The 15,223-nt window shown below is 32.9% G+C and overlaps 1 protein-coding gene across 3 annotated transcripts in view; it reads right to left on the bottom strand.

Moving 5' to 3' along the window:
* The window catches only part of LOC100162767 (discoidin domain-containing receptor tyrosine kinase B), a 134,919-nt gene that overhangs the window by 32,739 nt on the left and 86,957 nt on the right, over positions 1 to 15,223 (bottom strand). For all 3 annotated transcript variants that reach the window (XM_016808569.2, XM_003247965.4, XM_008189990.3), the window contains exon 4: positions 9,443 to 9,548. In XM_016808569.2, the coding sequence (XP_016664058.1) occupies positions 9,443 to 9,548 (106 nt within the window). The remainder of the gene's footprint in view (positions 1 to 9,442; positions 9,549 to 15,223) is intronic.

Raw genomic sequence — 15,223 nt, forward strand, 5'->3', positions numbered from 1 at the left:
TCGGTCCTTAGATGACAATAGTGCGCAAATTAGGTCGTGGCTTAGTAGCTTAGCTCCCTCGTTATAAATTAGCATCTCAAATATTGGTCGACAATAATTAGATGTTAAATTAATTCAAAATAATTTAATCATTAATCATATATATAGGTTACGAGTCTTGTGGCTAGATGTCTGCAGTCTAACTGTCTCTAAATCGTAAATCGATTTCAAACGACGCTCCATTATTTGTACAGAATTACAAAAAAAAAATGTATTATGTGCACCGTAACACGTGACTGTATAGAGGGACAACAATCTTTTGGCGACGCAAGAGCGTCATTTTACGGTCGATGTTCAGTGCCGAATGAATCACGTATTGTATGTTAAGCCATCCCGAATTACTTTTTTATGTAAAAATATTTTTTATTTATTATGCATCGTCTGAAATTGTTGGTAGGCACTAATACACAGGTAGCAATAATTATTATATTTTATGTAAAGAAAATATATAGAACCTCCTTGGCCACAATACGCCGGCCGCACAATACACGCATCACGAATGACGCATCAAAAACCTTCAATTAACACGCACTCACTAGCGGATGACGGTGAAAACCGTTTGGCCGAGAATCGAACGGTGCATGACGGACGCGGAGAAAAACTACAATATTGCATGTTCTTCAGACAGATCCACTGACCCCCATCTTCAACGCGGAAATCACCGCGGTTACCAGTGTTCGCGAGTACACAACTGCAATTGTGAACCGCGGTCAACGATACTAGTTATATAATACTAGTAACCATATATAGTTTACGTTTATCACGATCGGTTAACCACGCAATATTTTCCGTTGGTGGGTGTTAAAGGAAAACGGCGGTGGCCGCCGACCGTTTTTCTCCACGTTTTCGATGCGCCGTTCGATTCCCAATGATTCCTTTGAGATTGATCATTGAAAATAATTATAACAATATATTGTATACTCGCGAACGGGTAACCACAATAATTTTCGCGTCACCCCGGTTAATCAGTTCAAGGAAAACGCGGTCGATAGCCTTTTTTTTCGCGACCGGGCGTGCCGCCGATCGAGTTGCTTGCGGAAAGTGCAGTAGTTGTGCAGTGCGACAACATCTCAGCTAAGCGAGTCTATAGAATTCAATACGTACAATATTCACGAACCTCCACACTTCCGGTCGCCGTCACGCGTTTCCGGGGGATTTGTCGAGGTCGGTGTGTCAAGGAAAGACGCACATCAGCCACCTATGTGCAATATTATTCACAAATTCCTCTTACTAAGAGCTTCATCAACGGTTATTAGCTGCAGCGTATTTCAGTTGCGCATAATGCACGTATTAATATTATATATACGCATGTTTGTAAAATTAATAAACATTTAAAAATAATCACAAAGTTTTTAAATGCACACGTGTAAAATTATTTTTAAATGTGTCCTTCATATTAAAAAGTAGGTAGGTATACATACAAATTCCAAAATCAAAATTACTATAGAATTACAGGGTTTAGTAATATAATATCAAGTTAAATCAATATATATAACCATCTAAACAGTTTTAAATGTTTTATTCGTAAGCAGTAAGTATCAATTACATTATAGTTATAAGTTCCTCCTCCACGAAAACTACGATAAAAAGTTTTTAGACTAATATATTATTCAAAGAATATATATACATATTACAGTCACATACTATTATATTATTATACAGTTTAGATAGGATAAACTAGTAGATATACAATATAACAATATACGATACGAGTAGATATTACATTTAATCGAAAACAACTTTTGCTGTACGCTTGTATAATAAATTGATAAACTTTTAAGGAGCACATTTCGTTAAAATTTTAGAATAAATCATTACATACAACTCGTTTAATTCTCCAAGACATATTATGATTATGTTTATGTCACGCTGTATCAGATAGTGCAGCTATCGTATATTTTTTATACTATAATACATTATAGTTGAATAAAATCGCTGCGGGGGAATAACGAAACCAGGTAACTTATGACATAGATATATGTAGAAGCTTACAAGTACAAATTAGTTGATGTATCCTCTCAAAATACATTTATTAAAATAAAACACAATTGTAGTAACGTGACAAATACTAAAATATATGATGCAGTATTAAACTTACACTATATGAGAAAACTTAAGAATAATTTCGGCATCTATTGCAGACATTTGGTATCTATTTGTCATCTTTTTAAATTAAAACAGGTCGAACAGATAAATTGATTACTATGACATTGTGAGGAAACAACGTTACGCCATACTAAAAAGCACACACCTTAATCGATAATAAAATGTTGTCTACTTTCGTATTCTTTTCGGTCCCCTTCAATCCATTTACTACTGGCAACACTAAACTCATGTGCGACGCATGCTGAATTCACTGTATTTTTTTTTTACGATAAGTAAAGTCGACTGTTGGAAACTGTAGCACTGAAGAGTAGAAATAAAAAAAAAATTCGAAGCTTTATAAACGCTTAAAGGCGACAACAATCGGTCCGTTCGAAATTAAGTCCTCCTCACCCTACGTCCTCTCACTCAATACCGTACAAAGCCGGGCTTAAGAAAACCGGCCGACCGTAAAGCTGATTTTTAGAGTAGACTTCTTTTTATCCTATATATATATATATACGCCTAATACAGAACTGATGGGCTGAAGTCCTTTTTCTTTCGTTTCGTTTTGAAAGGCACAACCAAATAATGGGTGGACGGCGGTGACGGTTGTAACTATACACTTTAACATTGTACGCCGAGAAAGGGAATTTTTACCTGCTTTTTTTTAATGCTACTGGACCTCCAGCTCTCTTAAAAGCCCATCGAATTTTGTTCCATTTGCTCGAACGACTTTTATTTACTGCTTTTAAAGCAATGACCAAATGCTATACGGGTATAGTCAACTTGCATGTAAAACTGTCCTTTGACAATCGATTATCACCGGGTAACTTGCGTGCACACCACTTGTGCACTGTGTATACGGCCAGGCTATTATGATAATTTACGACTAGTGACACATATTATTTTTAACAAACACATACGCGACACAAACGTACACAATAATATCATACGCCCGCCTTTGCGTTAGATTTAAACGACATAATTTTTTTTTACAACACCGAGGATGCTCATGATCAAGGAACCAATTAAATCCGTCTAGATGACAGCCAAAACGGATCGACGACCATATTTTGTCAGTCACGGTATTTTTTTTTTTATGTTTTTTTTATAAACCGCTGGAGACGTCCCCCCAAAAATAATAATAAAAACTTGGATGGCAAATTAACTTGGGCGTTTTTGTTGGCATCGTTTCCGTCATCCGTTGGCAACCCTAAAGAGGCGCTCAATCATACACGTAATCACCACAGGGCGAATATTAAGACAACATTTTTCATTGACAGTAATATCTCACTGACAATATTATTTTGCATAAGCCAAATCATCTCAAATGAATTGCATTTTGTCTACGAAAAAATGTGTACATTTGAAATGAATTGTAACTGAAGTAAGTAATTTAAATTATAATTATATTCCAAAACTATGCACCAGCTCTATTTATAATAATTAATTAATCAATGGTTGAAAAGAAAGTAATTAACAAAAAACTTAAGAATGGTGTACGTATATCGTATACCACAAAGACTATAGGTTCATGGTCTAGACAATTGAACGTGAAAATATTGATTTTGTATATTTGTAATACAACTTTGTATTCGAAAACAAATGAGAAACAGAGTTCAGTAAAAAAAAAAGTATTGTTATAGTGTTTTACGCATTATTTACATGAACAAAATGTAAGTTTTTTTTTTAATTTAATGAATATAATATCTTCTAATAAGTTAATGATACAAATAAATGTAGTTACTTATGTCAAGTCTTAATATACCCAGTACTAAAAGTTCTATTAAAATAATACTGATGTAAAATAATTAATTTAGGTAGAGAATCCAATAAATTCAATTTATTTTGAACATTTTATTACGTCTACAAAATACTAAAATGAATAATAATTGGTGAAGTTTTAAAAATATTATCTAAAAGTTGTAAGGTAGGTACGATAAAAAGTTTTCCACGAACCAAAGTCCCCATTGCCAATTATTTATATTTTTAGTGTTAATGGATGTAACAACATAATAAATTAAACATGAATAATAATATATACGTAGGTATAAGTAATTAATTGTAAGATAATATTAATCAAGTTAATTCTATTAAATATTAATATTCCATAAGCTATACGGTAATTAATTATTTTTGATTTTATTTGTGATTCATCAAATTCAAATTTTGAGCATCGTTCGAAATAATTTTATTTGAATGAATAGTATACTATTGGTATTAGTATCTATAGTTAATAGAAAATGGCAGCATAATTTAATGATGTAAATATGATAACTTAAAATAATGTTAAATATTTTTTATTTGTTTATTTTTTATGTTGACATTTCCCCCAATTTTATTGACACTCGTCAATTAATTAAATGTTAAATATTAAAGAAATGTAATTATTTTATAAAATGTAATTTACAGTACCTATATAAATAAGGTTAGTATATGATTTAAGAATCTATCAAACGCGTTGTTTTCTAAAAAAATGAACAACTTTTGTTAAAAAACTAACAACCACGATGATTTTATATTATATACAATATACATTACATGACATAAATTTTATCTAATAACTATAGATAGGTATAATACAAAATTCTTTGAAATATATCATGGTCTCCCAAACAGTTAGGTACCCCATTTCTGTTACAGGTAACAATTTGGATAAATATATAATTTATGTGGACGATCATGCATATCATATAAAATCCTTTTACAACCTTATATACCAATATACCATTACAGTGAACACCACAAAATAGATTTGAACGATAGTTCAACTTAATGTTTCAGAGCGCAGATTTTCACAGATCCACTCTAAACAAACCTCGATAAAAAAGTACATAATATTTGTAAATGGGTTATAAATCTATCGTAATCCATTAAATATCTACGTTTTGTATAACACGGATATAACTCCAGGAATAAACATTGTATTCCAAAACAATTTATAGGAAAAAAGAGTATAAAACGAAATTTGTTCCAGACAGAAGACACGTAATTTCAAACATATATTGTTTTTTTTGCAAGAAATAAATGATTTGGATTACGCGAGACATGATCAAACGAACTATAACATTAAAAATAAAATAGACCAGTACATAATATATTATGAACATTTATATAAAATACCAAGGGAAATCCATCAACTACCGACTTGTGAATGACAAAGATAAAATTAAGTCAAAATTCAAAATAATATTTTGCTTACTTAACAAATCGTATTTGTAATGCGTTCGGAATAAATCTTATGAAATGTATTTACAAAATTCCGAAAACTCATCGTCCACAATATAAATTAATGTATAATTTATTGCATTTTCACACGAAGTACATCTATTGACAGATTGGTCGGATATTACGACTTCTAGTTATAAATTGTAACATAATATTGCACGAGTTATTATACTTAGGGAACTATTATTTTTCTTCTCGCAGTAACATAGAGAAATCTGGATACTCGTAATCATCGACCCGTCCGATATTCGGCTAAACGAATTGTTGTCCTGAGATAATGCCTGCGGATCAAACGTGACCGGGGTTCATTACCAACCACGGCTGTAATCATGGAAACCGATTGGGTACAAATTCAATAGGATTTTCAATGTAGGAAAACGATCGCCGGGAGCCGCAAAGAGTGTATTTACGTCCAATGCAGTATTGTGCGTGGATGATCGGATGGTTTTTGATCATGTGCGTCGCTGCTGCTCACGATCACCGAAAATGTGTTTAATCGCACTGGGAGAAACGTGTCACGATAGAGCTCCTATTGGGGAAGAACGGACTTAACGAGGTTTATATCACAGTATTTTATTATTAAATGTGTATAGTATACCTATACATCCTGGCTTGTTCATCGCGCGATATTACAATATACCCGCACGGCGAAAACTTTTATTTTTATATTCGTTCGTGGCAGATTTTTTCCCAGATGTTTTTTTCTCGTTTCTGTTAACGCGGTCAACGCATGGTATTCCCATGGTGGTGGAAAAAAATAAATAAAATAAAAGTAGCAAGTTTAAGTATATATCCTGTACGAGTATATATATGTGGCTGAGAAACTTTTTCAGACATATTTTTATCCATCCGCCGCCGCCGTAATCTTTAACTTTTTACTTTCATCTCTCTTGGAAATCACGGGCACAGGAAATATTTATTTTATTCCTTTCCTCACCGACGCTACATTTTGTCTTATTTACTCTGCAAACGACGCGTTTCCTCGGAGCAAACACCAAACATACGAAAAAAGGAAATAAAAATAGGTAGGTACCAATATTTACACCTTATACCTTATATGCGCGACAAATTGACAAAAACAAATTCCTCGAAAATAACCAAACACTTTTCATTAATGTTTATATAGCAATGACGTATAGAACACAATATAATCAAACCTATCAGTTAGCTGTGATTCAATATTTTATTTTTGTTTCATGTGCTCAAGTAATGGTGCTGGTAAAAAGCAACAAAAACGTCAACAGGCGATAATCGAAGATAAATTGTCGTTAGGTGCGCACAAAAAATACCCCTTCAGTAGAGCTCCTTTTGAAAAATAAATATATAAAATTATGACCTAAAAAATCTCAAGTGTTTTGATTGATTGTCTTTCTCACGACGTCGCAAAGAAAGCAAAACCTCTTGTATTCGAAAAAGATCGTTAGAATAAAAATATAAAGTTCGTATCGATAAAACTAGCCTTCTCTGTCTTGAAGTCGTAACTCGACCGAAAAAAATAAATAAAGTAAAAAATACACTAGAAAGAAACCTTTTTCTTATTTTATTTTTCTACCGGTCTCGTCCTATATAGATAACTGGTAACGACCATTAATATTCATTAGACGAAACTTTTCGCTACTGCCACTCTATGTGTACGACGCCTACGGCAACCAGAAAATATTGAGTTTTTTCATACTCAATACCTAATGTATATAATATATTATACTGCAAGACTTGTGATAAAAATAAATCAGACAAGCCGATAGCAAAGCAAACTGAAATATTTTCATTCTAGGGGACAAGATTGCCAAGCAAAAAGCCTATGTCACATCATATTTTAGACACTTGAGATAAAATATTATTTAAGCTGCGGTGAACTTATATCGAATAGCGTATCGAAATAGAAAAACATGAAAAAAACTGTTAGTAAAAAAATTATTTTTTTGTTTTATTTCTATAATTAAGTAATTGTTGTTTTAAGCTGATTTCAAATGTATAATTTAGTCTTGTTAAATATGCATTAACTATACAAGCACGCGTCATAAAATCTGTTTAAAATATTTGGTTATCTCTGATTGCCATTCACAGTAAAGTTTTCTTTTGATGTCACTCACTCACTCACATACACATTTCAAGGGTTACAAAAGTCGCGAATTGAACAAAGCAAATATTAACAAAAGGATAGAAATGGATTCCCTTTACATTATATTCTACATTTTTCGATGCGTGACAACGGTATGAGTCGTCAAATATGTCATGTTTACGATATATTATTATGTATATTATAATATATTGATATTAAATTATTCATTGCATATCTAGTATCAATAATGCTCAACAACAGTGTGTTATTTACGAAAAATGTTTAGAACCCAGAGCGCTTAATAACTTTTTTCATTTAATATTTTTGAAAAAAGGAAAATTTCACCAACAATTTCAAAAGTATTTTGAATAAATTGAATTCAATTTCAAATTTATCAATGTGATGATGTATTATAATATATTGTATAGGTATTATTGTTTATTATTAAATACTTCAACAAGCGACACATGTCGCTGGAAAATATTTTATCTGTCGTATCTACCCACGTCAAGTAATTTAATGTATATAGGACAGTCATATATTATCTTTAATTTTAATTTTGTATAAAACGTCATTGCACTTAATACATAAATACACACATTCGCATTTCGCAGTCATAAAGAAACTTGGAGTGACGTTTACCTTATACAGTTTTACATATTACTAAGACAGCAGTTCTAGACTGCTATAGTTTATGGGTTTAGGTACATTTTTTTTGTCACTCCATTGTATTTAATTCTTATTTATAATTTAATCTATTATATAACACAACCGCGTGGAAAAATCTAACCGTACAACTTTTAATCCATCTTTAACTCAATGTATGAAAACAAATTGAAACGTCACACGCAAGTTCCAATTAACGAGTTCCTCGGGCACTAGTGGTCAGAGTTTAAAACAAGGGATTCTGACCCTCTCGTTTATTAAATCCATACCAAGAACACAAAGCTCAGGGTTCCATTTTGTTCACACCAATCCTTTCTAACCGCCAATAACTTACTTTATATATGTACGTTTAACATGTATGTATATATATATATTTCAGGCAATCCGGAGAAGGGATAAGTTCAGTTAGAATACCTATATACATACGCATATAATAATATATACCAACGGGATATTACACATTTTCCTATCAAAATAAAGTAACAAAATATATATTTAAAGAAAAATAACGAAGCATTGACTATAGCAATATTTATTTTTTTTTTAGCTTAACTAAACCAAAAGAAAAAAATATTCATTTTTTTTTTGGAGAAATTCTTTATATGTATATTTGCATAACACAGTTGTAAAATACATAATACATATTTTAATAAAATGTATAAAGTTAAGGTAAAATATATTTTAAAACGTGTAAGAAAAAATGTTCGCTAATTTATTTTCGCATCCCACACGGATAATGTATACTTTAAGCGTAGTAATTTCCATGTAAAGTACTAAAAAGGAAAAAAAACGTTTTAAGCTGCTGGGAGACTGAACCACCTGAGCTTTTATCGACGTATCGGGAGTATCTTGAGGGTCTTTAAATGGTGGCCTGAAGGTGTACTTTTGTCGCGTGTTAGAACGACGACAATAAAAGAAGAGGGTAGGTGAAATGAACATATCTGCAGGAGGGTGCAAAATTGTTTTTGTCCCCTATAGCTATTCCATCGGAAGTAGAAGGATTTATGCTAGAATGGAAACAATTTCGTATAGGTGTCGCCTATTTTCAAAAAAGAATTCCCCAAAAACGCCGTAAACTCAAAGTTTACAGTGTATACCCATAATATAGAGCATAAACTGCACCGAATCTTTCATAGAATAAGGAAAACAGCCATTTAGCGGACAATATTCGCAGTAGAAATTGCCACCATAAACATTTTGTCACGTCCAACAGTCAACATATAATAACGCGTATAGTGTAACCCCAAAATACGCGTTTTTGTATTATGAAGAAAAAAAATACCCCTCTGTACGCGTTTCGCGTGCAAACGGGGCGTGAGAAATATTGTGTAACGCGCGTTGTTGTTTAAAAACGGCTCTCACCTGGCGTTCTGCGGTCCGACATTTCCAATTTCGAAAGAAGAACTAGCGGTTAAATCGTCGTCTTTTATCACTCCGGACTGCATGCCGAGTGCCGACATGCATTGAGCTGAAAAAAAAAACAAGAATATTATAATAATAATTTTAATAATAAAATAAATTTACAAACGATGACCTCATGAACACATAATTCAATACATGGTAGGGGGAAAGAACCCTGCTGATAGCAGATCGGGTTTCACGGTTCCGGTCGTGTTGGTGTTCGCATAATAAACCCATCGCTATACACATTAAAATATTTCAGTAGACTTATAAAATATTAAAAATACATCATGACACCATAATATTATTATGATATAATATTACACGATGGTCGTGGACATCTTAACGCTGTACCTACCTACAATTATTATATCCAATGACATACAAATTAATTATAATATAATATAATATTAATGCACCTATAATTTGGAATTGGGAAGGAATTTTTGTTGATGAAACCACCACGAACTGTACAAGTGGGAGTGGGCGTGAGAAGCAAATGAAAATATAGAATACACAATTTTTCTTGTGCATTATATATTATTATTATGATTCACAGTTGTTGTACACATCTTTCCTATGAGTGTTTACAGTCAACGTACTGTTATAATATAAAATATATGGGTTATGCGTAGTAGCAGCTCAAATGATAAACGCGCGAACAATTTCCCGGAAAATCGTTATGGAAGACACCACTGCTACAGCAAAGGTCTGTTGTCGTCTTCTGCAGGCCAGGGTATGAACAAAATAAAAAATAAAAAAAACAATAAACCGACGCAAACTGCAGCCGGGATTACGGGTGAGCAAAATCGTGGCACGTGTGAAATATTTCCACGGAGATTTGCACGGTAGACGATATTATTATTATAATATTTGTCACGGCCGAATGATAAATTCGCCAAATATATACAATACCTATACATATATACGTGTGATAGAGCCGGGTGTCGCGTCGTCCGACCCCGCCTATTCATATAAGCAGAATGGTTCGTCCGATGGAAATATGGATTTGAAAGTTTACTGTACGCACGTAGGTACCTACCTACTATTATTTGTATTATAAATACAAAGATTTTTCTAGAATAAATGAATATAAATTGATTTCAGGCGCGGCGGACAATAAGAGTTCGCAAATAATAATATTGTATGTTCGGTGTAAAGAGCTTTATGTTATATGGTATATTATTAGTATATTTTCATATGTTTACTCAAATCATTCTTTCATATCAATGAATAGCGATAACACGTAAATCATGACCACCGTCTCGTTAAATGCAACGCAACTCCGGCGTCATTAGGGGGGAGGGCAGGTGGGCATTTGCCCCTGTCCAATTTTAAAAGCAGCCCGGTATTGTTTTCGTTTAACCATTTTATATTTTATTAGCACAAAAACATGATGGCTATTTTTATTATGTTTTGAGAAAATATGCTGATAGATTATTGTCACAATGATAGATTGATAATTATTAATTAATAGTTGAATAGTCGGAATATATTTGCAGTATTTAAACGCATGTGGGGACAAACATTAAAGTTGGTATGTATCTATATGTCATATTATGTGTATGTGTGTGATTTCTGAAGAAAAAGGAACCTAATATTATTTATGTGGTTGCGATTGGTTTTTTAACTTACCCATTTGTGCCGGTCAAAACTTTTCCCCCCTCAATTAAAAGCTGAAATGACGCCACTGTAAGTTAGTCAAGGTAAACGATTATTTTCAAGAAAATAGAATACTTACCTAACCGATTGGTCAACTCTGCACTCTATACATCATATTATAATAATATAAATATATAACTTAGAGCCCACGATTAATACATCGCGTACATAAATGCATTGCCTTATTCTTATAAGCACACATGTTCCTACTGCTACCCTAGCTACTAATGTAATGGTTGGTGGATACTTAAATCAGGTAGTGATACATTTCATGCGTACTTCTAAAATATTGTGTAAGAGGACGCCACTGCAGGGTCTCCGAGATGATACACTAATTAATGAAGTATGAACATTTAACTGTGTGAGGTTTCGTCATTGATATTGGCCATTAGAAGACTGCACAACGTACGCTATTGTTATGGTAATGTCGATATATATATACGGTTGTTGCAACAAAAGACCATAATTATTATGTATTATCTATATTATGATATTTTAATGATATACAGTAGAAATCACGAGCCCCGAGTTTGTACACGACTCTGCAGAAATACACGATGAGCTAGCAAACGTGGTTGTAAGTCGATGCGGTGGCGACGAGGGTTGTCAATGGTCATTCAATATGGTTCGAGGTTTCGGGTTTATTGAAAACTTATAATGAGCGGTCCCTATACCATTACGGATATCCATCCGGGTGACCGGCGGCGGTGGTAACTACGACGACCGACCGGACATCGACGATGGTTTTTAGGAATCATCCTTATTAATATGATTATTATAATCATTATTATGATTCATGCATACAATATACATTAAACAACAACGATAGAGACCATATTCGCAATATACAAATATATATTATAGACGCGATCATACTCGGGGGATTTAAATACAATATAATATTGTATAGTGATCGTAAAATGAATATGTAAATAAATAAGACTAGAGATACCGCCGCCTGACAATGTGAATTTATTACGATAATTTCGCAAACCATTATAATATATATATGTGTTATTATGTGGGAAAAAACTCGACCAGATATCAGCAACTACAGTGAACCTCTATTGAAAAACAATCGATTGTATTGGTTTTTTTCTGTAAAAGTTGCCAAATATAATATTATAATATATTGTACATTTTTATTTTATTTATGTTCTAAAACTTGGCCAACGAGAATGTATAATATAAGAACGCCATTTATCGATTAACAAAGTTTTATGCGCTGTCCGTTATAAACGAGATTACTAAGGTAGGAAAAAAAATACGATTTTCATTTTTATGCATAATACGCATTACTTTTTGCGTTTTATATTAATAATAATACAGGTGCAGCAAGTAACCGCACTTTATATAAAAAATTAATATTTCGAAAGTATCACAACAAGTAACAACCGAATAATATAAGCGTCAGCTGCAGCACAACGGTATTTGTTTAATTAAGAAAAATAAAAAATAAAGAAACGTATTCTGTGCAGATTATATGTGAATAAAAATAAAATTAATTACCTTGGAATTAATTTACTGCGATAATGATATTACGCTACTGTAAAGTGAAGCCAAACGCGATTACGTGAGTATAAATCAACGAAGCTAAAAAAAATTAAGATCCTCCAGCTCAACAATACTCGTATACAAATGTATAATTGTCGTATGAAATGCCAAAGAAATTACTAATAATGTAAATTAACTTCAAATAGTTCTAAAAGAAAACAATGTTGCAATCCAAGACGGCGCCTAAACCACATGCCTGGAGACTATTACACAACATTTAACCAAAAAACCATGTAATCAAAACTTAATAACTCGTGTTCGCTATTCATGTAGCTCAGCTCTGCCCCCCCCCCCCATATTACACCTTTCATGTCAACTTTAGTATAAGTAAATAAATTTTTAAACACAAAAAAAATTAAATTAAATAAAAGACAGTCGCATTACTTATTATATATAAATAATAATATAATATAGACGATTGTGTAATATATAGGTAGAAATATAGGTATGAAATGTACTAATAGTATAATAAAATCTTTTATAGTATATTGAATTCGAAGAAAATAAGGATAAGCAAAAAAAAATCTTACTTTTACATTTTCATACACACTGTATGTATACGGCTATTTAGTACGAGAACCTTACCCATATGCTTATATTTTAAGCCTGCATACAAAAATAGACGTAGGTATATATTATTATATAATATGGATATAATAATTTCGAATTTTAAATTTATTAATTTAAGCATGTGGCGGACAGGAAATACACATTTATTATACTATAGTATTATAGTGAACGTATAGGTAGCTGCAAAATTGTGGTATTATTTCGGAAAACAAAACTGTAGTGGAATTAAAACTTTAGGCCGGGTTTCTTAATTAACGAGGCCTATTATTGTATGCATTTGCATTTAGTTTTGCATAATACGCGGTTGATTGCCGGGTCGACACGAATCGTATTATATATAATGTAAAATAAAGAACCGCATGCGCGATGCAACGACCGCTGCACCCGTTGAAGTAGACTGTGGCTTCTATATAGATGCACCGGTATAGTAGTCCAAATGCAGTCGTATGACGTACATATTATAATATGACTTTGCAATTTGAAGGATTCAACCCGTCTCGGAGTCCTATACAAACATAAACTCTATACACAGACGCACGGACCCTACATCGAATAAATGTATTATATGATTATACATATATAATATTAATATATATTATATGTGTGTCGTGTGTGCATGAGCATAATATAATATTATTAATTACGAGCTCACCATGGTACATCTCTGGAAGAGAAGGACAGGGGAGAGGGGAGTGAAAGTTGTGGTGGTCAAAGGTATAGAGCTACGTCTACCTACACAATATGGTATATAAGCGGCATTCTAACCGCGGTAGCGACGGGCGGCGTGAGTCAGAATATCATATGACACACGCACGCACTAACTGCATTATGAACGCGTTGTAAATTCAATACTCTGATTAATAACGGACAATTATCGTAGCGGCGGCGGCGGCGGTTCTTGCACGGCTGTATTACAATTTACAACCTAATATGTTATTATATTATATTATACAGTCGTATAATACACGTGCGTTTATTATATTATATGTATACGCACGCACCTCGATCTGATTGGTGAGGTTTTTATTTTTTCAATAAAAGAAACGCGTAGGTACCTACAAGCATCACAATACACAATAATGTGCGAGCGTATAATAGAACTCTTTTTCAAGCACATATGTATATAGATATGATGTCGTTCTCGCCCGTGTACTACACACGCAGCCGTATACAATATAATAATAATAACAAATAATAGCTGCAGCTCTGTATCATTGTTCTATCGGCATCGCAATGATAATGATTATCGCGTACGGCCGTATTCCATACTATAATAATGCACGTAAGTATTTGGGCTTAGCACCTCTGATCGTCGTCATTAAAACGTCGTTATATTATTATACTGCAGGTGTGGAGCAGATCGTAAATCAACCACCAACCCGTCGTCGTCGTCCGTCACCGAATATAATATAATAATAATATACATCGCATTATACGTACAATATTATTGCCGTTTATGTGCACGATACTGTACTCGAGGCGATCGTGATAAATATAAAGTTGAAAATTATTTATAATATGTATATCGTTGAGATCGAGACCAAGTAAAATATTTAAAATATTAAAAATATTTCTTTTGTGATATACGATATATTTTTTGAGATGAGTTGAAAAAATACCGCAGCACCACTAAATCAGAAATCGCATCAAAACCTAACCTGCGATTATGTACAGTTATTATAATAATATAAAAATATGTATATTGTGGCATTTTTGATCTTGAGGGGATTATAGAAAATAAAGTTCGTTCACATAAGTTTTATTTTAAATATCTAAGGTATGGGATTATGGTTCTGGCCGCTGGAGCAGTATAATTCACCTGATATATTTTGATTCGGACGTTACGACTTTACGAGCCGTTATAAATAATCCATTTTATACGCGAGTGCCCTGCAGCATGCGCTCTTGTTTACCCTTGCGATTTCTTCGGCCGAGCAAAAGTCACCCTACCGGCGG

The sequence above is a fragment of the Acyrthosiphon pisum genome, chromosome A3 (assembly GCF_005508785.2).
Source record: "Acyrthosiphon pisum isolate AL4f chromosome A3, pea_aphid_22Mar2018_4r6ur, whole genome shotgun sequence".
Taxonomy (NCBI): domain Eukaryota; kingdom Metazoa; phylum Arthropoda; class Insecta; order Hemiptera; family Aphididae; genus Acyrthosiphon; species Acyrthosiphon pisum.